Source organism: Saccopteryx leptura, chromosome 1 (assembly GCF_036850995.1).
Source record: "Saccopteryx leptura isolate mSacLep1 chromosome 1, mSacLep1_pri_phased_curated, whole genome shotgun sequence".
Classification (NCBI taxonomy): domain Eukaryota; kingdom Metazoa; phylum Chordata; class Mammalia; order Chiroptera; family Emballonuridae; genus Saccopteryx; species Saccopteryx leptura.
Genome location: NC_089503.1, coordinates 248625920 through 248650866, shown reverse-complemented (window position 1 = coordinate 248650866; position 24947 = coordinate 248625920). Strand labels below are relative to the sequence as shown.

Here is a 24947-nt window from a genome sequence, read left to right as displayed (position 1 = left end):
GGAGAACAGCAACCACTCCTCTACCCCACCCTTCATGGGTGTTGCTGGCTCCATACTGATCTGCTCCGAATCCTGCCCATTACGCCAGATATAATGCTGGTGGCCGAGGCCAGGCAGGTTCACATTGGACTTGGGCAGACGGTAGAAAAACTGCGGAGCTGAAAAGGGTTGGACCTTTCCGTTTTAATCAAGTCTCACAATGACAGACAAGCAGACAGGCAGGGGAAACCACCTCTCAGGCAAACAAACAGCAAAACAGCCCCTCACAGTGGCAGGCAACCCGCGATCCCCCTAAGCACAGGCACTCCTAACCTTATAGAGGCCATACACTTGTGGCTGCCATATGCTCATGCACTAATCAGACAGAGGGCATGCAGCCGGTAAACCAGCGAACAAGCCTAATACAGCTGCCCCACGCCTTATATAGACTATACACACGTGGCACTGCCACATGCTCACGCACTATCAGCCTAAGGACAAGCAAGCAAGCCTAACACACCTGTTTTCCCAACACACACATCCCCCAAATTTAGTGGCTTACAACAGCAACCACCATTTAATTCAGGGGTCTCGAACTCGCGGCCGTGCGGCCCGCCCACCAATTTTGTGCGACCCGCAGACTAATCAAACTTCGTGGATTAATCTGCGGGCCACACAAAATTGGTGGGCGGGCCACATGCGGCCCGCGAGTTTGAGACCCCTGATTTAATTTATTATTCCTAGTGTCTGTATGTGAGGAACAGCATGAGTTAGGCTCTCTCAGGGTTTGTGGTCTCCTTGACTCAGCTTCCCTAAAGCATGGCAGCCTCAGAGCAGTTAGACTGCTTACATGATGGCAGACGACCTTAAGAGCAAGTGTTACCACAGCAGGTGGAAGTTATATCCTCTGTCCTTGCTAAAACCTAGCCTTGTAAGTTACATAGTGTCATTTCTACTATATTGATAGACCAGTAACAAGCCCACCCCCATTAAAGAGAACACCTCATGAAGGGAAGACAGTCAAAGAATTTGGGGCCATATTTTAAAACCACCACAGGTGAGGAACAAATATTTTTCAATAAACTGTTTGTTAGTGGAGACCAGATAAAGTTAAAGAAAGCCTAAAGGACACGATGTTGGCAGCCACTGATACTGTGATGAAAATTGTGAAACTAGTGGAAATTCAAATTGGCCTGTGAGGTTGATAGGTTTAGCATTTCTCTATGTACCTTGAAAAACCACAACTAGATTATATTTAGCAAGTGATGACATGTTTCTGGGAGTTTCCCAAAGTGTGGGATGAATGTAGTATATGAAATGACTTTAGGAGACATGTAGACATGGCATTAAATGACACCAAATAACATGGATTATAATCATTTTCAACTATTTTTCACACCTTTTCATCCTGTCAAGGAGAAAGTGTAGGTAAATGATAATATGCTTTTAATCCCCCTTCGATACTTTGCTAATCTCTTTATACAACAAAGAAAAAGCAAGCTTGGAGCCTAGCACCTTGGCAGGCAACGGTAGCCACCCAGAACTTTAAAACCTTACTTTGTTTTCCTGTATATTTTACAATCATCTCCTATTCATGGCTTGCAGTTTTCTATTTTAAATGGTGATGTACAGTATCTATTTAATGTAACTTTAATAAAAAGGCAGAGAAAGAAACTATTAATTCATTAAAGGTCAGAGGGTTCAGAGGTAAGACAAAGGCCTAAAGGGGTTATATGTAATGAATATAATGGAACCAACAAGCTAGAAATGAGAAAACCTAAGTGTACACACTGCTGCATACCACCAGATGGACTGGATGAACCCCCACCTCCACCCCACCCCAGGGCCCTTTCCAGCACTGACATTCTAGCTATTCCTGGAGAATTTCTAACTCAAGGTCTGTGCATGTGCCTGTAGCCTCGTGGCAAAATCTAGAGTAGCAGAATCCAAGTGTCAATTAAATAAAGTTGGAAAAAAAATTTAATAACACTAAATACATATACCCCATCTCCAACAATAAATAAAGTTCCATTTAAAAGTTTCTGAACACGCTCTGGCTGGTTTGCTTAGTCAGTTGGAGCGTCCCAAAACACCAAGGTTGCGTGTTTGATTCCCGGTCAGGGAACACACGGGAAGTGACCCATAAATGCACAACTAAGTGGACCAACTGAATGCTTTTCTCTTTCCCGTCCTCTCTCTGTCTCTCTAAAATCAATCAATTTAAAAAAAAAAAAAAGTTTTTGAGTCTCAAGATCTAATGTGCATAGGAAGACCCTGGGTAGCTTGTTAAAAATGCCAATTCTGATTTAGGATTCTGCATTTCTAACAAGCTTCCAGGTGATATGGATGCTGCTGGTTTGGGGACCACTGAGAACAGCAAGCTCTAGAAAAAATCAAATGTGCTACTATGCATCGCTTCCTAGCTTTGCGGTTAGTGACATTCACACCACTAGCCTGATATCGGCCATGAGGTAGTCACATCAAGAAATTCACTATAAACCAGAGTTCAATTAATTGTTTATTATTTTCCAGACTTAAGAAAGTGATAGGAAAATATCAGTAAAATTTCTAATAAATTATACACACATTGACATACACACATTCTCCCCCAGAGAGCAGTTGCTAAACATTTACCACACCTCACTGGTTATACATATGTGTATAGGACAACATAGATACATGTGTCCTAGATTAGAGGTTGGCAAACATCTATAAAGACCCAAATAGTAAATATTTTGTTTTGTTAGCCAGTGTCTGTTAAAAGGACTTAGCTCTGCTGTCGCAGCTGGAAAGCAGCCATAGGCAATATAAGTAAGTGTGGCTGTTTTCAAATAAAGCTATATTTATGGACACTGCAATTTAAATTTCAATTTTCACATTCCCTAAAATATTACTCTTCTTTGATTTTTTTCCCCAACAGTTAAAAATGTAAAACCACTTAGCTCACAAGATAGATGTGGCCTATAAACTAAAGGATTTTCTCGTTTAGATCACTCCAGAGGAGTGAAACTGGGGCTCAAACCTAGATAAGACATAGGACACAAAGTCTCAAGAAGAGGGATCAACAAATGCAAAGATCCTGAGGCTGGAAGGACTCTAGTGTGCTCCAAGGATGGAAAGAGGCATGGGACTGAACTGCAATGAACAAGGGGAGCATGGGAGCAAAGCTCAGGGGGCTGTGTAAGCCTGAATAAGAAGTTTGGAATTGATTCCAAGTTCAGCAGAAAGCTCTTTGGAAGCGTTAAGGAAAGATGTGCCCTTGATCCAATTTATACATAGAGATTTTTCTTTGTTTTCCCATTGATTTGAGAGAAAGAGAGAGAAGCATCAACTTGTTCCATTTAATTGTGTAATTGTGTACTCATTGCTTCTCATGGGCGCTCTGACAAGGGATCCAACCGCGACCTCAATGCGCCAGGACATTTTATCCACTGAACCACCCAGCCAGGGCCTCTAATTTAAATATATATTTTTGGCAATCAAAAATGTACTTTCTTTTTTTTTTCAATTTGTATTCTTAAAAGATTCCTCTGTGTGCTGCTATGTACAGAACAGAGCCTGGAGCTCTAAAAGAATGAAAAGGAGAACAGAGAAAGGAAGAGAGGAGGCTGTCCAGTCTTCCTTGAGAAAGAGGAGGATGGTCTGGCCTGGGATGGTGACAGTCAAGCTGGTGAGAACGACTGGGTCTGGGCTGGACTTTGGAGAGTGAAGCAAAGTCGACAGGGTGTTCAGATTGATTCATATAGCAGGGGAGTCGAGATTGACTCCAGGGGATTCAACATTCTCCTATCAGCCTGTGGGGTTGACCAGCCCATTTTACAGATGAAACTCCAAGCCTGGCTCTGTACCCAGGCACTATTCCATTCAGGGCATCGGGGTATGGTCATCCTGGGGCTCCCATTCTGTTGGCTCAGAGAGATCAAGTCCTTTGGCCTGAGTTCAACAACCAATACCTGTGATTTCCCCCACTGACACTGCCCCCTTTAGCCAGTGATGTTTAACCATTGACCTCTGTTTGCTTCCAACCATTCCCCCGGCTCCCCATGTGGCCTTAAGAAAGCGTCTGCCTAATGTACTTGCCCCTTAGAACGGGAAACCGAAGCCTGAGGTGGCAGGGAGCCCCAACACCCCTCAACAAGGCTCTCCCCCTTGGTCTTCGACCTGCGCGTGTGAAAAGCTCCGTCTCCCCGCCCCCGCCCACATACCAAGGGATTTACCTACAGGAAGGCTTTCATCACGGCTCTATGGATGGCTCCTTCTCCCACCGCTGAGATCCTGCGCTGAAAACAAGCAGAAAGCAGGGACAGGACGTCAAACCCAAAGCCCGCCGCGCCCCCTCACAGAAAACCTCTTCCACCTTGCTAGCGATGTTCGCGAAGGGCGCTGCACATGCGCCCCGCCCTGTTCACGCCCCCTTGATCGGCGGGAAAAAGGATACCGCCAAGCTCCGAGCAAGCGTGTGCTCCGAGCAAGCGTGTGCTCCGAGCTTGGCCGGGCCCTGACAGTTATCCCGAACTCGACTCCGCGTCAGACTCAGCGCGCAGGCGCGAGCTGGCCGCCTTGCTTGGCGTTGGCTTGGGAAGTACGCACGCGCGAGAGTTTCTGGCAGAAAGCAGGGGAGCGGCGGCCGGCGCGGGGCGTTGTGGGAGGGCTTGAGGAAGTAAAATGGCGGACCTGGCGAACGAAGGTAGGGGAGGCGCCGTCGGGGACCAGCTGGTGGCCAGGGAACGGGCGGGGGAAGGTGCCGCGGCCACAGGCCTGAGGGCTGAAAACCCCGGAATGTGGAGGATCGTCCGCTCCGGCATAGTGGCGCAGTGGGTCCTGCAGCCGCCCCCCATCGCGTCCTCTGGCCGTGCTCACTGTCCCGGCCCATCACTCCCGCCAGCTCCGACCCTGCGGCCGTCCGGCTAGAGGACCCAGGAAGCCGCTGGGGCCGCGGTCCTGACGTCCTTCTGTCCCGCGGACCAGGCTGAGCGCTGAAGGGCGTGGAAGGCGCGGCCTCATCACCTCGGCCTCGGTTGTAAATAGATCTCCGGGCCTGGTGGTGGGCCCAGCGCTCCACTCTCTCCCTTCTCGCCCCCTCGTTTTTGGGGACCCAACCTTTCCACCCCCTCCTTCCGACCCACCCACTAGCCCTGTAGGGTTCTCATTCTTCGCGGGCCTGCCCCGTTCCGAGGATGGAGGACACCGGGACTGTTTTCACCACCACCCACCCCCACCGGCTCCGAACTCAGCCCCCAGTTCCCGCCAGTTCCCCCAGATCCTTCCTGGCCGCCCGAGAGTCGCGCTTCATCTACCCGCAATTAGGCCAGCCGCAGGACGTGTACCGCTAAAAGTCCTTGCTTCTCTTTGGGTCTTTTTTGCTGCACTTCCAGAGAGACGGGCTGTGAGACCCTTCTCTGTGGAGCGCTTACATCCCATCTGAGCGTTTTGACAAGGTTACATTTTCGAATCCACAGAGAAAACACTCCATAAGCCGATGTCTGCTTAAATCAACAGTGGTGTTGATAATAGCTGTAGCTTCGGGACTTCCGAGCCCTATTTTTAGCTCCCTCCTTTTCTAGGTGCACAACAGCAGGCGAGCTATCTCCCTGCCTGGCCCTGACTCCCAATATCATGCTCCCTGCTATCAGAGGGTGTCCTGAGGTTCCATACTGTACCGCATGAGTGCATGAATGATAATAAGTGATCACCTGATGGAGCATTTGGGATGGTATAAGGTAATGTTCAAAGTCTTGATCACCGTGTGTTATCTCGGGTAATACTCAAAACTCCGTGAGGAGGTATTGTAGCCATGCTCTTGGTGAGGAAACTGAGTTAGAGTGGTTATTTGTCCAAAGCAGGTCATACAACTAGTATGGAGCAGAGATGTGAATCAATGAGGTCTGTCTTCAAAAACTTGGCCATTTTATGTCACATCTCTTTTATAAGATAAAGGAGCCCTAGAGAGTTGAGCATTCCATTTATAAGATCCATTTAAAGGCAGAAGAGGGACAAACAGGAATCAATATGACATACTTTATATATTTACATTTTTGGCCCCTTCAGTTTCTTGATCTCAAGACTTATATGTAGCATCATATTTGACATCTCCATTTTGGATATTTAATAGGCATATCAAACAAAGTCCCTATCTTTTTCCCCAAAACCTGCCCACCCCATAGTCTTTCCCCCGTTTTAGTAAATGGCAAATCCCTTCTTTGAATCAAGTCCAAAACCTTGAGGTTGTGTCGACTCCTCTCTTTTATATGCCACAGCAAATCCTATCAGTTCCACCTGAAAAATATTTCCAGAAGGTAACCACTGACCACCAACACTGCTGCCCCTTGGGCTTCCCTTTTACCCTTACCTATTTAACAACTGCTCAATCCAGAAGCTATAGTGGTCCCTGATACCTCCCTGTCCTCTTCTCCCACCACTCTCCCTGGTTCTCAGTGTCCCTTAAATAGTCCATAATCTCCCTCCATTATGCCTTTGGACTTGCTGGTACTTCTGCCTGAATCTTCCCCATATATCCCCAAGGCCCACTCCTTCACCTCTTTCAGGTTTTTATTCAAAGATTATTATTGAGATTCTCTGACCACCTCTGTTAAATTGTATCCACATCACTATCTCCTTTACTCTGCTTTAGTTTACTCCACAGCACTTGATCATCATCTGACATGCTAGGTTTACTTGTTTGTTCAACTACTCCTCAACTAGCATATAAGTTCGATGAAGACAGCACTTTCTGTCATTATCACTGATGGAGCCCTTACATCAGTAAGGTACAGAGTAGATATCCAATAAATGTTTGTCGAATTAATTCAGTGAGGACCTTCACTGAGGTGTATCTTTTAGCATAAAGGGAAAATTACGAATTTCTGTTTTCCAGGCATACCATTTCTAGCATACCCTCTGACACATTAGCTGTCAGTTGTAAATGACATAGTGGAATGTGTAAATGTAAATTAGTGAAGTGGAATGTTTTGCCTAATAGATGTTGTACCTAGTGCTTTGCCTCTGACACTAGTTCTAGCATAGTTGTCCTCAGGAAATCAACTCAGTGACTTTTTTTTTTTTTTTTTTTCTGAAGCTGGAAACGGGGAGAGACAGTCAGACAGACTCCCGCATGCGCCCGACCAGGATCCACCTGGCACGCCCACCACGGGCGACGCTCTGCCCCTCCGGGGGTCGCTCTGCCACAACCAGAGCCACTCTAGCGCCTGGGGCAGAGGCCAAGGAGCCATCCCCAGCGCCCGGGCCATCTTTGCTCCAATGGAGCCTTGGCTGCGGGAGGGGAAGAGAGAGACAGAGAAGAAGGAGGGGGGGGGGTGGAGAAGCAAATGGGTGCTTCTCCTATGTGCCCTGGCCGGGAATCGAACCTGGGTCCCCCGCACGCCAGGCCGACGCTCTACTGCTGAGCCAACCGGCCAGGGCCTCAGTGACTTTTTTTTTATGTCTCTCATATCCCTCCATCCTTTAATTGGTCATTATGTGTTCCATGATTCCACTTCTGGATTTGGATTGGATTTTTTTTTTTTTTTCAGTTTGTAAACTAAGACTTCCTTGCTTATGCATTTTGAAACTTTAAGGACTGCCTCCATCTACATGCTTTTCCTCTTGGTATTTAAACTGAAAATGCCCTCTTGAATTCTGTGTCTCCATACTGGGATCCTAAAGTTTATCTTCACACTCTTTCTCTTTCCTCTTGGCCATTGCCACCTCTGTGAGTCTGAGGGAGAGACTAGCCACCCAAACTGAGCATCAGGATTGCCTGGGGAGCTTTCTTTTTTTTTTTTTTCCTTTTAATTTTTTATTTTATTTTATTTTATTCATTTTAGAGAGGAGAGAGAGAGGGAGGGAGAGAGAGACAGAGAGAGGAGAGAGAGACAGGGGAGAGGAGCTGGAAGCATCAACTCCCATATGTTCCTTGACCAGGCAAGCCCAGGGTTTCGAACCGGCGACCTCAGCATTTCCAGGTCGACGCTTTATACACTGCGCCACCACAGGTCAGGCGCCTGGGGAGCTTTCTTAAAACCATAAATGCTCAGTCCCTACATCCCATCCATTTTAATTCTGTGAGGTGTTGCGTGGACCCTGGGCATCTGTAGAATTAGAAAGCAGCACAGGAGATTCTGATATGCAACCAGGGTTAAGAGCCACTGGCTTGAGTGACAGGGTAGGAGTGCTGCTTGTGTGCAAAGAAATGTTTCCAGTGATGTGCCTAATACAACATATGTTGGCCCTAATTGCCATGGTGATCTCTTGAGGGATACTGACAGCGACTCCCACAGCCCTTTCTTGGTAGTCCTCTAGTCTGTGACTTTTAAAGTCCAATTGGAATGCTTCTCTCTTGAGGGGTTGGGGAGTAAGTGAATGAGAGAGTGTGTGTGTGTGTGTGTATTTTACACTTGTGTTTTGGGATAGTCTCTTTTTCCTGGCAGTTCATTATTGATATATCTCATACTCTAATCATATTATCTCTGGAGTCATTCTCTATTATAGATTGACATCAGGATTTGATGGCAGCATATTTGCTTTGGTAAAGTTAAGAATGAGAAGGGGATAAGCAGAGTGTATTTGAGCTATAGGAAATCTTGAATTCTATATCCCAGCATTAAAAGATATCCTATACATTTGAAACATTACTGGCCTGTAGACATGCATGGTGGAAACCTAAGCTATGGTATATAGCAGGGTTCTCAGCTTTGGCCCCGTTGGCATTTTGGGTTGGATGATTCTTTGTGGCAGAAGCTGGCTTACACCTTATAGGATGTTTAGCAGCATAGTGGCATTCCTTACTCTACCCACAAGATACCGGTAGAACACAACCTCCCCTGCACCCCTTCCCCAGGAGTCATGACAACAAAAAATGTCTTCAGACATTGCAAAATGTCCCAAGGTAGGGAGTAAGAAGTACCATTGGCAGTTGAGACCCACTAGTATAAAGTGATTGTGAAGCACAGGCTTTGCCCTATAAACTGGATGTGTTTTGACTCTGCCTTGTTTGCTCTAAGTGACTTTAAGCAAATTCTTAACCCTTTTGAGCCTCAGTTTCTTCACCAGTAAAAGGGGAATGATGATCATCATATCCAGTGATTGCTGGGAGCATTGGCTGAAATAATGTATATCTATTACTTAGCACCTGTCTCAGCACACAGTAATAAACAGTAAATGGTAGCTATTTTTACTAAAATGGACTCATGGACACGTTTAGCTTAAGTGCTCAGCAAAGAAAGAGTTTAAAAATGAAAAAAAGGGCCCTGGCCGGTTGGCTCAGTGGTAGAGCGTCGGCCTGGCGTGCAGGAGTCCCAGGTTCGATTCCCGGCCAGGGCAAACAGGAGAAGCGCCCATCTGCTTCTCCACCCCTCCCCCTCTCCTTCCTCTCTGTTTCTCTCTTCCCCTCCCGCAGCCAAGGCTCCATTGGAGCAAAAGTTGGCCTGGGCGCTGAGGATGGCTCTATGGTCTCTGCCTCAGGCGCTAGAATGGCTCCGGTTGCAACGGAGCAACGCCCCAGATGGACAGAGCATCGCCCCCTGGTGGGCGTGCCAGGTGGATCCCGGTTGGGCGCATGCAGGAGTCTGTCTGACTGCCTCCCCGTTTCCAACTTCAGAAAAATACAAAAAAATTTTTTTTTAAAAATGAAAAAAAGAATAAAGAAATTAATCTGAACAGCTCTGATGAATCTACCCCACTGAATGAGATAGCCCTGAGGTCAACCCATGATGAAGACCAGAGCAAGCTGGTCCTTCCAAGTTTTCTGTCTTGCCTTTCAGTGCAGTGCATGATCATCTAGCCATGGGTTCTCAGCCTCAGCACTATAGACATTTGGGGCCAGATCATTCTTTGTTCTAGGGCTACCCTGTGCATTGTAGAATGTTGATTGGTTTCCCTGTCCTTGATCTTCTATATGCCAGTAGCACCCTCCCCAGTTATGACAATAAAAAATGTCTCCAGTGTACCCTGGCAGGGTGGCATAGTTGCCCCCGGATTAGAACCACTGATCTAGCTTGACCATCTGTCAGTAGAGATTTACAACGGTGGTTTGGCTTTTCTCAGTTTCTACCTTACATGTTGACTTAAAACCTAAGCCCTGAGAGAATGAGTTGAAATTAAATTTTTATTGATGAGCCAGAACTCAGTTGGACTCCTCAGTTCACTTGATTCTCTACCCTACCCCAACTTAATTTTTAGGATAAGTGATAAACATCTGTTTTTAAATTTTTCATGAAATTGTGATAAACATTTACTCTGGGAATTGTCCTGAGGTCAGAGTGTGTACATTTGACTCTGCACTGCCTCTCATATCTGTAGCAAGTGGGGCCTAATGACATTGAGGGATGCCGTGCTACTTCAAAGGCTGTAAATCTTTATACACTTAGAAGAAATTTTCATTTTTGTCCAGGATCCTCTGTGTAGACTGAAAAGACTGTAGTTCCATGAGTTTAAACTTGTCAACCATGTCTGCAGCCTGCCTCTCAATTAACTAGAAAATGGAACCCCAGTAATGCTGTTACCCTTGCACCTTCATTGAGTATTAGGGCCAGTCTGGATCTGGTATGTGCTTTTGGTCCAGGGCAGTGGAGTGAATGGAGGTGGCAGGAATTTGGTGAGGTTAGAATGGAGTTTGGAAAAGGGACAGTGTTTACAGTTGGCAAAGGGAGCATTTAAGGTATCAGTTGAATTCTGGCCTACTGAGTTCAGACAGAGAATAGGCTGTGGGAGATGGGGACCATTGCGGGAGCATGAGGTGCATTTGAGGGATCTCATGTACATGAGAGAGGCAGATGGCAGAGGTGGCTGGTATTGACTTGACTGAGCTTTGGTAGCTCTCCATGGTACTTTGAAGCAGTCAAGAGGCAGATGGGTTTGTATTTGCATCACTGTCTACTCAGGACCTAGTGGTAGTGTGGGCAGCAAGCAGCAAGTTACTTCTTTTTTGTTTGATCAGTATTCGTTCTTGCCACCTATGTGCAATAACTTTCCTGTGGTCTCATGGAGTCCTGTTCGGAGTGACTGCAATACTACTGCTCGGTAGCAAATTATATAGCACAGGACCTCAGAGCAAAGCCCTGCGTGTCCACAGTTTGCTTGGTTGTTGGCGTGCAGTGCGATTGCATAGCACTTCCTGTGCATCCTAATCCTGATTGCACATCCCATTTGGTTATTGTTTAAGGAGGTTGTGGAGTAAAATAAAAACTGATGCTTGGGCCGTGTATCATCAGAGATTGCTCCAGGATGTTGGTAGTTTTAAAAGCCCCATAGATGTTTTATGACATGAAGCCAGAGTTGAAAGCCACAGGCAGAAGTTACAAAGTTGCTTCAGGGGCAAGCAGACCTGTTTGATTTGGCCCATTTAGGTTTTTCTTTGTTTTTAATTAGGAGCCAACACTTAAGAATTCCGTGGTTTTGGTGTGTGTATGGGGGGGGGGGGGATAATTCAAGTTACTGATTTCTCTTGAAAAATAGGAACCAGCCTCAGTCTGCATTCTATACAGTGTGGCTTGCCAGGTTTGAGGAGCAGGTGCTGCTACCCTTGAGTTAGATTGTGTGTCCTCCTGGACACAGCAGTCCCCACCAAGTTGTTTGGGGCCTGGCCCACTTCCTCCTTTTCTGGTGCATACTGGACCTGAGTTGGCATTTGAATTTTAACTCTATTGTACACCATTTAGGCAGAGTTCTTCCCACTCAGGGTACTCTTTAATCTCAGCGGAAAACATTTTCTGCAATTAATTCAGGATTCAGAGTCCTCCGATGCTAGTACTCACTGTAGCATATGTTGTCCAGAGGCCCCTGGGAGTCCCCAAGACCTTTTCGAGAGGACTGCAAGTTCAAAACTATTTTCATAATGATACAAAGACATAATTTGACCTTTTCACTCTCATTCTCTTTTGAATGGACGGTGGAGTTTTTTCCAGCAGTTATAATAGCAACAGATGGACTGCAAAAGCAAATAAGAGAATCTAGCTGTTTTCTATTAAGCCATATGTTAAAGAGCTTTATCAGAATGTAAAATAATGCCCCTTTTTTTCACTAGTTTGTTTTGTTTTCAAAAAGTTAACCTTATAAAAATTGTATTTAGGTAAACCTTTACAGACTACTGTTATCTTAAACAAATTAATATATTGATACTTTTAAATTTTCTAATATGGTAAGTATCAGTAGCTATAGCCCACACAAGCTCTTGGGATTTGGGATCCTCAATAATTTACAAGTTTGGGGAGGGGTTCCAAGACCAAAAAGTTTGAGAACGCATGTCATGTGATGTGGATCCCCAGTGTAAAGGGCCTGAGTGGGGCCTATAGGGAGGTCCATGTGGGCTTCTCCCATCTTTCCAGCCCCAGGGGAATTTTAAACTGAGACTGACCAGTAGGCTCCAGTAGGTAACTTGTGGCATAGTTGCACTTGCTTGGATTAACTGTCCTCAGTCTGTGCCTCATCTTTGCTGCTTGCTTGTCCAGGAACTTGGGCAAGTTGTTTGACCTCAGTTCCTACATCTGTGGAATGGAAATAATGCTAATCAAGTCTGAGGATAGTTGTGTGAGGGAGCATATGCCTGGTCATTGACTCACTGGAATGTGTGGGTACATGTCAGTTATAACTGGCTGTTACTCTTCTGATTGGGTGCTGGGTAGAGAGAAAGCTCCTTTGGGGTTATAGCTGTGTTTCTCCACCTCATCATTATTGGCATAGGGGTTAATGGAGCCATCCTGTGCATTGTAGTATGTTTAGCAATCCCCCCTGACTTTTACCCACATGATGCCTGGCAATGGTACTACCTACCTCTGGTAATGACAAGGAAAAATGTTTCCAGATATTGTCAGCTGTCCCCTTGGGGGCAGAATCTCCCCCATTTGAGACTTCCTGGGTTAGGGGATTTTGTTGAACCCCGCCCCCAAGAGGCTCAGTGATTTGTAATCATTGTACACATTTAAATACACAAACTGAGTGGGGAGAGAGAAAGGAAGTAACTCACAGAAAGAAGCTGGAGATCACCCTGGATTGTACTGTCTGACACTTCAGGAGCTTACTCTGGTGTATAATGTAAGCTAGGGATTTAACTCAGTCTTTTTTCAAATAGTTAATGCAGGATTGCTAAACCTCAACACAGCTGACGTTTGAGGTGTATCATTCTTTGTAGTTGGGAGACATCCTGTGCACTGTAGGATGTTGTTGATCAACATTGCTGGTCTCCATTTACTAGATGCCATTAGCATTTTCTACCCCTGTGATAACCAAAACATTGCCCATTGTCCCCAGTGGGGACAGAATCACCCTGGTGAGAACTACTGGGTTATAAAAGTAAATAAAACTATCCAGGCATAAATTATTTGCCAACTAGAGCTTAGGGCTCATCCACCTGACCTTCCTTTTCCATTGTGGCCTTTTGGCACCGAACTAGGCATTGTGGACTTCATATCCCTATTGATAAGGAGGAACAGTGTTTTTCATGACCTTTCAAGGTCCAAGGTGAGAGCCTGACAGAATGTTAGAGCTGGAAAGGGCTTTCAGAGATGTTCCAGGTCTAGGCTATTTGATTTCACAGGACCTGAAGCAGGGAGAGTTAGCCAGTACCAACATGCCTATCCTCCTGCTATTGAGTTGAAAAGCCCATGGTTGTCCTTTCCAGTGGATCAGTACCATCCACTTTATGGGAACTTGTTCTCCTGAAAACTGACTTGTGGAGCACTACATTCGCTCTCACTTTGTCAAAGAAAAATAGAAAATTACAGATATTTAGAAGGCAGGCCTTGCTTCTGCAGTAAGTTTAAAATACCATGGCTAAGTTAAACTCCCTCAGGTTTGTCACACAGAATCTTGGGAATTTGTTGACTCAGAATTAATGCCTGTGCTGCATCTATAATAGCACAGTGGAAGTGGGGAAGAGAGTTCTTGAGAGTTTTGCTCATTGGAGAAAAGACATTGGGGATCTGAGTCCAGGGTCTGGGTTATTCACTCATTATTGCCATTGGAGGAGGGGGTGCACCCTGCTTGTGGAGTCTTGTGAGAGGAGCAAGAGTTGTTTCAGCTGTCAGCATCTGCCACTGAGAGAGCAAGATGTGCCTTCACAGCCTGATTATAATTATCTTCTATCCCCATACCTAAGGGAACAGTAGGCTCTATCTCCAAAATATTCTACTCCATCCACTTTGCCCTGTCTTCAAGGCCACAAGACTAGCCTGAGCTGCCCTTGTCACTGCCACTTCTCACATGGATGACTCCTGGAGGCTCCTCACTAGTCCCTTACATCCTACTCCTGCCTCCCTGAAATCTGTTCTTCTTGCCACTCCCAGGATGATCTTCCTCAATATTTTATTATAAAACTTTTCTAACTCACATGAGGACCGCTGCCAGGGTGAATCTTTTAAAAATATTAACCAGATTGTGACACTCCCCTGCTTAGACTTGTCCACTGGCCTCCATTTAGACGAGAAATCCAGGCTCCTCACCACAGCGCCTCCTCCCCAACCTCATCTCCCACCTTTCCCTGTGGAAACCCTCAGCCATATTGGCCTCCAGGTTCTTTTTGTCCTTAGGACTTTTATATTTGGGGGCCTCTGCCCAGTGAATTCAGCCTTTACCCCTTTTTGTCTGAGGGCCAGATGACACCTCAGAGAGGCCTATCCACCCACTCACCCTATACCCAGTCATTCTTTCCCTCCCCCTGCTTTATCTTCCTCATGGTACCTGGTTCTAGAATTATTTCATTACCTCTCACACCTCTGGGTACTTGTTTTCTGTTCCCACTAGAGAGCTGTGATCATGCTGAGCATGGTGCCTGGCACATAGCAAGTGCTCAATAAATCGTACTGCTGGGAGTAAGGCTTAGCTAGATGGCACTTTCCAGAAAAGGGCTCCCTTCAGTGAATCCCTTGGCTTCAGAAGGGCCTGAGAGGCCTGACAAGGCAGTGGCGCAGTGGATAGAGTGTCAGACTGGGACGGGGAGGACCTAGGTTTTAAACCCCAAGGTCGCTGGCTTGAGCAAGGGGTCACTCGGTCTGCTGTAGCCCAGTCAAGGCACATATACGAAAGCAATGAACAACTAAGGTGCTGCAACGAAGAATTGATGTTTTTCATCTCTCTCCTTTCCTGTCTGTCCCTATCTGTCCCTCTCTCTGTCTCTGTCACAAAAAAAAAGAAAAAAGAAAAAAGAAAAAAAAAGAAAGAAGGGCCTGAGAGATTCTGAGCTACTGAGTGTTTTTGTCTGGGCAGCTCTTGGAAAGGGCCAAGCCCTATCAAACATGAGGCATTTATCATTGTTGGGGGCCTGAGGGCCCATGCTTTAAAGTGACATCAAAGTATTTGCAGTCTTCTATGTATAATTATGATAATGATAATAATGCCCACATGAAATTCATATTGTGTGCCAGCCACTTCCCAACCACTTCATGTGCATCATTTCATTTGGTCCTCCCTGCAGCTGCCTGGGGGTAGCTACCTTCCCTATTGAACAAAGGACAGTGTACAAAGAAACTGAGTTAACTTGAGCCACAGGTGGTTGAAGCTAATTTGAACGCACACAAAACTAGAGCCCATATTTCTAATTTCATCAGTTTGGGTCTGCAGCCTCAGTAGAAGTTCTGTAGTCCTTAGATTTCCTTCCTGTGAGGGATTTCTGTTGTCTCTACTGGAACTTGGCTCCAGTCCTCAGCCACTTTCACTTCACCTCAGCTGTGCTGTTATGCTCTCTCGTGGCAGAATAGAGAAGTACTGTCAACACTGGATTCCTGCTTTTATCAGCAGTGTTAGGTGAAGTTGCTGACTTTCTATGATTTATTTAATAGGTTTATGGGGTTTCTCTTGAAGTCAAAACACAGATATGCCCAAAATACAAGGTCTTCCCCCCAGCAGTTTAGTCTGGGTGGGTGGGGCAGGGGTGGAGCATTTGGCTGCAAGGCAGATAAGTAGGAGGCAGACTGCTGCTTGGCCTGAGGGTGTTTTGGGTAATGTGAGGCCTACCTCCCAAAGAAAGCCAGGGCCTGACCAGGCAGTGGTGCAGTGGATAGAGCGTCGGACTGGGATGCAGAGGACCGAGGTCGAGACCCCAAGGTCGTCAGGTTGAGCACGGGCTCATCTGGTTTGAGCAAGGCTAACCAGCTTGGACCCAAGGTCGCTGGCTCTAGCAAGGGGTTACTCAGTCTGCTGAAGGCCCACGGTCAAGGCACATATGAGAAAGCAATCAATAAACAACTAAGGTGTCACAACAAAAACTGATAATTGATGCTTCTCATCCCTCTCAGTTTCTGTCTGTCTGTCCCTATCTGTCCCTCTCTCTGATTCTCTCTCTGTCTCTGTAAAAAAAAGAAAGCCAAGCTTGGGATTCTACTCCCTCCTCTGCCATTCACCAGCTTTGTGACTTTAGGCAAGGCACCTTTCAGTTTTGTTTCATGATTTGCAAATCAGAGAGACTAATATCTAAGCCATGGAGGTTGTAATGACATTCAATGCAACTGGTTGTGTTAAGCACCTACCACTGGGCTAGTAAACATCATTCAACAATTGTAAGTTGCTTGTTCCTCTCACCATTTCTAAGTATAGGAGTCTAGCAATAAGATGAGAGCAGTAAAAACTGTTTTTGATTTAACTGTCTTTGATTTAATGGCAGGATAAAAACCATTCCAGGGGGGAAAAATGCATAAAGTAAAAAAACAGCATCATCTCCCAAAACTGTCCACCTATGATCTCCATGAGACTAGTTGAGAGTTGCCTGAAGAGAAATATATTCGAATACACAAAAAAAGAACTCAGGGGTCCACCACCCTCCACTAGCTGGGCTGAGCAGCCACTGAGCATGTGGTATACTAACATTAAGAGAGGTATCACTGCCTGACTAGGTGGTGGCGCAGTGGATAGAGCGTCGGACTGGGATGCAGAGGACCCAGGTTCGAGACGCCGAGCTCGCCAGCTTGAACGTGGGCTCATCTGGTTTGAGCAAAAGCCCACCAGCTTGAACTCAAGGTCGCTGGCTTGAGCAAGGGGTTGCTCAGTCTGCTGAAGGCCCACGGTCAAGACACGTATGAGAAAGTAATCAATGAACAACTAAGGTGTTGCAATGCGCAATGAAAAACTAATGATTGATGCTTCTCATCTCTCTCCGTTCCTGTCTGTCTGTCCCTGTCTATCCCTCTCTCTGACTTACTCTCTCTGTCTCTATAAAAAATAAATAAATAAAATTAAAAAATAAAGAGAGGCATCACCTAGCAACAGCATGATTGAGATCGGTGTCATTCTTCGCCAAAGATTATTTTGCAACAGTTAACATATCAGTGACAAATTTACCTTTATGTTGCTGCCCAGAACTGTTTATAATAATTCCTGAGAAAAGAAATGACTTGCAGGGCTAGGATGGTGTCACAGGATTAAAGCAGTTACCACATATTAATACTGTTATTTGTGTTGGCAAGATACTTTCCATATTTTTTGCACAGATAAGATGATTAAGACATCTCAGCCCAGGATAAAAGTTCATTTTACACAAGTACCTTGCTGACATTTTAGACAGGAATTCCAAGTGGCTTTCCAAGGGGGCTGTTCCCTGGCAGGTGTTTGGGCCATCATTTAGGAGGGGAATAAACAGAACAGGGAAGACAATCCAGATTCCCTTCTCTGTGTGTTTTCCTGAGTCTGCATATTTTCTTCTGTGTAATTTAGTTTAACAGAGATTGTCAGCAACAAAGGCTGGAGTCAGCCACAGGGGGGTGCCAAAGCTTGTCACAGGACAGGTTGGCCTTCGGTATTAGTGTATTTTAATCCCTCCAGAGCAGGAAGATGGAAAGTTTATATGAAAGGGAGGAGTGGAGAGAATGTGTTTTCAGCTTAAAATCTGAATGTGTTATGAGAAGCATTACATGGTTAAATATTTGTTTCACCATTGAGTGTGTGTCTTGGAATGTGTCTTGGTTTTTCCTTGAGGATTCAAAGGCTCAGCTCTGGGCTTAAGTGCATACTTGAACAAAAGCAAATGGTCATGTTACTTGTTGAAAGCCTTGGGGCCACCCCAAAACTCATTGCTGGCCCTCTAGTTCCATTTGTACTCTTCCATAGATGTTTATTTAGCATGTTAACCGACAGCTGCTTTATTCCTGATGTTAGTTCTCAGAAGAAAAGTGTGTCTATTTCTTAGCTTGAAGGCCCACGTGAGCAGAAAACATGGGTGAAAGCAAACTGGGGTGTTATTTTTTTGTTTTTTTGATGGTGAAGTTTATTTATTTATTTAAAGACTTTATTCATTTTAGAGAGGAGAGAGAGATTGATTATTTTTTTTATTTATTCATTTTAGAGAAGAGAGAGAGAAAGAGAGAGAAAGGAGGGAGGAGCAGGAAGCATCAACTCCCATATGTGCCTTTCTTTTTTTTTAATTATTTTTTATTTATTTATTCATTTTAGAGAAGAGAGAGAGAGAGAGAGAGAGAGAGAGAGGAGAGATTGAGAAGGGAGGAGCAGGAAGCTTCAACTCCCATATGTGCCTTGACCACGGAAGCCCAGGGTTTCGAACCAGCGGCCTCAGCATTCCAGGTCGACGCTTTATCCACTGCACCACCACAAGTCAGGCAGCAAACTGGGGTCTTGACTTCTCCATTTTACACTTGTGTAGATAGCAGGGTAGCTCAGTTGCTTGGCCTTCAGAATCAGAACTGCCTCTGTTAGAGACCCAAGCCCACCTCATCCTGAGTCTTCATTTCCTGTTCTATAAAATAAGGACATTGGGATGACTTACCTCCTAAGGTAGTTGTGGAGAATCACAGTGATGATGCAGATAAAGCACTGAGCACCTGCGTAGCCCATAAATACTGGGAGCTCAGTGACTGTTGGCCCATGAAAGACATCATCCTGGGGTTTGGGGAGACTCCATTTCGGAATGTCTTTGCTCTGAATAATGTGACAGAGGCTGGAAAAAGTGTAAAGACAGGATCACAAGACCTCTGTTTCCATGGAGGTTGGAAAGCACACTGTTCTACCTGGGGCCACCTCTGGGGTCCAGGTAAGTTTTTGGTTCTCCTTTCCCTGCTTGTAGCGAGGACTCTGCCTCCTTTCCTCAGTCACCCTCTTCCTACGGGGTCTTCCTTCTTAGACTGACTCTCCATCCCTTTTCCATGCTGCCTCTAAAATAGACACATAACTCCTTTCCTTAGGGGTTTTGCCACCAATCCATCTCTGAGCAGAAAAGACAGATAAAACTCCTGAGTTCAGTCCCTGGCCTACTGATAGAGGTGGTACCTGGAAGCTCACTATTTTAATTCTCTCAACTGTGGAGCTATTAAAACTCCCTCCTCCTTTAGACCCTCATTACCCACTATTGGAGGGGGCAGTTTATAAGCTCTCTTCCTGACAAAGACATTATACACCAAAACTGGACACGACTGTAGGGTACGGCTTTTAGCACTTCTCACACTTGCACCCAAGCCATCTGAGGTCTTTCTGTAGGTTCTGGGGCACCAGTAGTTTCTGCTTTAGGAGAAGGGACAGCCTCCTTAAAAACCTTCCCACCCAAAGACCTGCATTCCCTGCAGGCCCTTAGGTGAGGAGGGAGCCTGCATCTCAGGGACCCCCACTGTCTTTCAAGCCATTTTCGGCTCATTTCCTCAGGAAAGGAACTGTCTGAGAGTGATTGGTGCTTACCTTCTAGGAGCTTTCATGCACAACCATGCCAGCATGAATGTGCAGACCTTAGACCTAGCAAAGGGAGAGTGGCACACTCGATTCCTATTGCCCTGGGCTGCCGTGGTCTGTTTTGCCATCTGTTCTAGAGAGTCGAGTCAGTCCACTGGTGCCACCTTGACCTTCAAGTTTCTCCTTGCTCTCTGTTGCCTCATTCCTCCCTATTCCTTGTTACCTGGTTAAATGCTGTTTGTCTTACTGCTTAAATGGCACTTCCTCCAAGGAGTTCTCCCCAAGTCATTCCTTTTTTTTTCTTTTTAATAAAGCATTATTTATTTATTTATTTATTTTTTACAGAGAGAGGGATAGATAGATAGGGACAGACAGACAGGAACAGAGAGAGATGAGAAGCATCAATCATTAGTTTTTAGTTGCGCATTGCGACACCTTAGTTGTTCATTGATTGCTTTCTCATATGTGCCTTGACCTCCGGCCTTCAGCAGACCGAGTGACCCCTTGCTCGAGCCAGCGACCTTGGGTCCAAGCTGGTGAACTTTTGCTCAAGCCAGATGAGCCCGCACTCAAGCTGGCAACCTCGGGGTCTCAAACCTGGGTCCTCAGCATCCTAGTCTGACGCTTTATCCACTGCGCTACCGCCTGGTCAGGCCCAAGCCATTCCTTTTTGCAGGTTCACTAGCTTGAGTGCCCCAGCTCCATGCTCTGATTCCCTTCTGTGTGGCCCCTGTGTTGTAATATTCAACTAAAGTCTGACATCATGTTCTGGGAGGCAGGGACCTTGTCTGTCTGTGTCACCATCACACTAGAAGCCATTATGGTGCCTGGCACACGGTGAGCACTCAAATTAGTGGCAACTACATGAATATTGTAATTGCCAGTGAATGTTATAACTGAATTTGTGAACATGGCAAGAAGTGTAGCTAGGGAAGTAGGTCCCAGGCTGGACTGGCTGGGCAGAGAGCCCTGACAGTTGCAGTCATGTCAGCAGTGCCTTTGGCAGCAGGGCCCTGAGAGCAGGGGTTAGGGTTATTGTGCAGAGGGGACCAACACATCAGTAGAGGTTTGGAATAAGAGCAGAGATGAGCAACTTTCTGCACTCAGGCTTACCTGTCTGTGCTCATCACTGGGACTGCAAAGACCAGATTCAGGACATAGGTCCTGCCTTTGGGATCACAGCTGAGCTGTCCCATTTTGTATCCGAAACTCACAGTTAGGTGGAGTGTGGCAGGGGACAGAAGGGAGAGCCAGTGCTGTGTGCCAGCATGTCATCAGGGGCCACTCCTTTCTGCCTCTGGCCAACAAGCTACCACACACACACACACTCACAGTTTGGGGGGTTGGGAGGCCAGGATTTTGCTCCATTGGGTTGTGTGATCGTTATCTGTGTTCACAGTTGGGCTCGGCCTGGTATTATCGAGGTACAGGAACTGAGAGGGGCATGTAGAGGAGGGTGCAAGAGGGGTTCAAATTGAGCAGTAGCCATCTTGGACTTGGCATGTGGCACTTGGAAAGCTACAGTGAGGCCAAAACACCTGACACATCCCAGACAGTGGAGCCCATGCCACCTAGAGGTGGGGCTGTTGTTTGAGGCAACTTGGGGGCTCTGAATCCCATCCCACTGCACACACCAGCGTAGGTCGCAGTCGTCCAAGGAACACAGTTCTCAGGCCTTATCAAGGGTGTTTTGGAAGGGGGAGTTCCTGGTCGAATAACTTTGGGCAGCATTTGGTCAGTCAGGTTTCCTATGCTGCTGTGTCAAGCCAATGCTCTAGACTGGCTGCTTTTTTATAAACTAATTTGGGATCAGGGAGCATTTGATAGAACCAAAACACAAAAACACCTGGTTGGCAGAATCTAGATGGAATATAGTCTGCATTTGATTAACGTTGTAATATTTTAGGTCTTTATGGTGACCTGGGTCTCTCTAGAAATTTCTGGTGGTGATTTTATCTTTGCTTATAAAAGAAAGGCTGTGCTGGGCGTTCAAGCAGATCATAGAAGGGAACTTCATTGTTTGACAACCAGAAGCTGTTTGGTGATAGGGACAGTTAAAGAAAACCATCTGTGAGCCTGACCAGGCGGTGGCACAGTGGATAGAGCGTTGGACTGGGATGCAGAGGACCCAGATTCGAGACCCTGAGGTCGCCAGCTTGAGCACAGGCTCATTTGGTTTGAGCAAAGCTCACCAGCTTGGACCCAGGATCACTGGCTTGAGCAAGGGGTTATTTGGTCTGCTGAAGGCCCCCGGTCATGACACATGAGAAAGCAATCAATGAACAGCTAAGGCGTCGCAACAAAAAACTGATGATTGATGCTTCTCATCTCTCTCTGTTCCTGTCTTTCTGTCCCTCTCTATCCCTCTCTCTGACTCTCTCTCAGTCTCTGTTAAAAAAAAAAAATCTGTGGCAATTCCCTTAAGCGTCTGGCTATTCTACTTGGAAAGGAGTGTATGCTGATTGTTACTTTGTAACATCAGTACTAATTTGCAATTTAAGGGCTTCTGGCCCTATTTAAACTAAGTAGATGGAAATGAAATATGTGTAACTGGTGCTTTGTGTTTTTGGTGAAGAACTGACTGAAGTTCATTGCTATGTTTTAGTGCAGTGGTTGGGTTTGTCATGACTGCCAAATCTACCCTTAGTGGGGGTCCCAGTGGGACCCAAGGTGGGCTACTAAAACCCTTGGCCTCCCCAGTTGTAGCCCCACTGAAGGACATTTCATTCATTCTAGAACTGCTTGTTGAGCTTATGTTTCATGTGTGGCTCTAAAGATATGGAGTTGAACCCAACAGAGTCATCATTCTTGCAGAGCTTATGTTCCAGGGGTAGATGCTGCCAGTGAGCAGATAACCTGCTACAAACTCCAGGCCTTGCATACAAACACACCCTTCCTATTTGTTTGTTTGTTTGTTTTTATTCTAGAGAGGGGAGGGAGGGAAAGAGAAAGCAGGGAGGAGGAGCTGGAAGCATCAACTCCTATATATGCCTTGACCAGGCAAGCCCAAGGTTTTGTACTGGCAGCCTCAGTGTTCCAGGTTGACACTTTTTATCCACTGCTCCACCACAGGTCAGGCACACTCCTCCCTTTTAATCAGATGTTTTACATTAAAGTTTTCTGCCTTCATCTTCTTGTTCCCATCCTTCCTGTGATGTCTTGCACAGAATAAGAGCTTTATAGATATTTGTGATTACGCAGCAGCTGTTGTTAACATATGAAGTACAAAAGGGGTTTAGTTCAAACATTTATTAAATGATTTTTACATGATGCACTTCGGATGGCAGGCTGGGGCACAGAGTTGTTTTGTTTGCTGTAGTCAGTCTCCCTGATAAGTAGCCTCTGTATGATCCCTGGAGGATATAAGCCAGAGCATGCTTTGGGACCAAACTTCCTAAAGGAGATAGTATCTATATATGAATGAGTCTTGAGCATGAATGAGAAGGTGAGAATGTGTTCAAGGCAGAGCGACTAAACCAGGTAGAAGTCTAGAGTGTGACAGAAGCATGGTGTGCAAGGGACAGTGCCACAGCGATGGTCAGGTAGGGTGTTGCCTGTTTGAAAGAGCTCCAACTCTAGTCTGGGAGGGTGTTCCAGAGTTTTAAGCATGCATTTTGTACCAGTGGTTCTGGCTGCTTGCAAAAGCCAGACTTAAGAGGGTAAGAGTAGAGGCAGAGAAGGAAGGTCTGAACTATGATGATGGTGGCAAGGGTCACTTGAGGAACAAGTGCTGGGAGTTAATAAGGGTAGATCTGCTTGGATCTCACCTGATATTCCTGTTCTTTGGGTGGCTGCTTTCAGAACTTAGAACCCTCCATAATGCCCCTCTGCCTTCTCTACTGAGTGATGTCAGTTGCAGTGCAGAATTGTTCCTCCTCAGATGGGACCTCTCCCAGCTCACACCTAGATGCTGCCATGTGGTCCTTCCCTGTCCTGTCTTGGGCCCATAGGCAGCCCAGTCCTCCCATGGTTGCCTTCCTGTGTGCCTGCAGATCAGAAATCCCTTTCTCTGACATCCAGATGGTTCTCTCTTCATCTAGTTCTCCCTTACTAACCCAGCAGTCATTTTCTCTAGTGCCCTCTCCTCTTGCTCATCCCTTCATCAGATTTTGTTGAATCCCTGCAGGGTGCCAAGTATTATTCTTGTACCACTGGACAGCGAGGGGGAACCAGGCAGTTTCTCCTAGAGTTGACATCTTAGTAGGGGAGACAGACCATAAACCCATAAATACAGAGTTTATCAGCTGGTGATCCCTGCTGTGAAGAGAAAGAAGCATCTGCTTCCTTGTGAGGCCAGTCCAAGGTTTCTTCTAGAAAGAAAAGTGGTAATGAAGTCTGCAACAGTGAGGTCTCACCTCTTCAGCTGCAGGCTGTTAGAGACTAGGGGCAGAAATCAGCTCAGAATGCCTTGGGAAGCTGACCTGTGGTGGCGTAGTGGATAAAGCATCAACCTGGAACGCTGAAATTGCTGGTTCGGAACCCTCAGTTTGCTGGTCAAGGCACACACATATGGGAGTTGATACTTCCTGCTCTCTCTCTCTCTCTCTCTCTTTCCCTCTCTCCCTCCCCTCTCTTTTCTCTTCTCTCTAAAATGAATAAATAAAGTCTTAAAAAAAGAAAAGAATGCCTTGAGCAAAAATTGAGCTCAGAATGCCTTAAACAAAAATCAGCATCAGTTAACCTAGCTGAAAAGTTTTGGGGATGAGGTTAGCTTGGGCCTGCTGGACTCTGGACCTCCAGCAGTAGGGTTCAGTTTCCTCTCCTGCTTCCCACTAAATTGGCTCCAGTCCAAGGTCCCTTGTGATGACAGGCCACTGCTGGCAGCTTAGGGTCACCTTTCACCAGCTCAGCAGAGAAAAGCTTCCCTCCTCCAGTAGCTCCAACAAAAGTCCTGGACCTGAGTCTTATTCACCATCAGCAGCCTGGTCTTACACGTCACAGTGTCCCCTGAGATCAGGGCATGCAGTACTCTCCTCAGGCCTGAAGCCAGCGTTAGGATCCATCTGAAACATGGAGGTAGGGAAAGGGTGGTTCCCTGAAGAAAATGGGGGGTTGGGAGTGCTGGGCTGGCCAAAACCCTGGCTTCTTCCTGTGCCCTTCAACACCTTGCTGCTAGCCAGGAATTGAACACAGAAGCAAGGCTGGGGCCGCGACGTCCAGCCCCTGATGCTGAGATTGTGGTTTATAGGATAGCACCAGAATGTCTCTGGGATTCCCTGTGGTAAACATGTATTGATACCTGCTGCCATCCCCAGAGTCTCTCCAGCATTTCTTTACTGTCCTTTATTGCCTGGAGTTAACATCTTAGTAGGGGAAAGAGACCCTAAACCCATAAATACAGTTTATCAGCTGGTGATCCCTGCTGTGAAGAGAAA

At 46.1% G+C, this 24947-nt stretch overlaps 1 protein-coding gene and 1 long non-coding RNA gene across 12 annotated transcripts in view; one reads left to right on the top strand and one right to left on the bottom strand.

Annotated features, from left to right (window-relative positions):
* LOC136378291 (uncharacterized) overlaps nt 1–4542 on the bottom strand; it is a 35806-nt gene extending 31264 nt beyond the window's left edge. For 2 of the 3 annotated variants that reach the window (XR_010746598.1, XR_010746599.1), the window contains exon 1: nt 4201–4542. This is a non-coding gene — a long non-coding RNA (uncharacterized lncRNA). Of the gene's footprint in view, nt 1–4196 lie in introns of all 3 variants that reach the window. The other variant, XR_010746597.1, reaches the window with a different exon arrangement.
* Nucleotides 4543–4571: 29 nt separating this feature from the next.
* Nucleotides 4572–24947, top strand: part of RANBP3 (RAN binding protein 3) — a 64263-nt gene continuing 43887 nt past the window's right edge. For 8 of the 9 annotated variants that reach the window (XM_066344946.1, XM_066344926.1, XM_066344936.1 and 5 more), the window contains exon 1: nt 4572–4666. In XM_066344946.1, the coding sequence (XP_066201043.1) occupies nt 4645–4666 (22 nt within the window). In that variant the 5' untranslated portion in view covers nt 4572–4644. Of the gene's footprint in view, nt 4667–5543; nt 5700–24947 lie in introns of all 9 variants that reach the window. The other variant, XM_066344955.1, reaches the window with a different exon arrangement.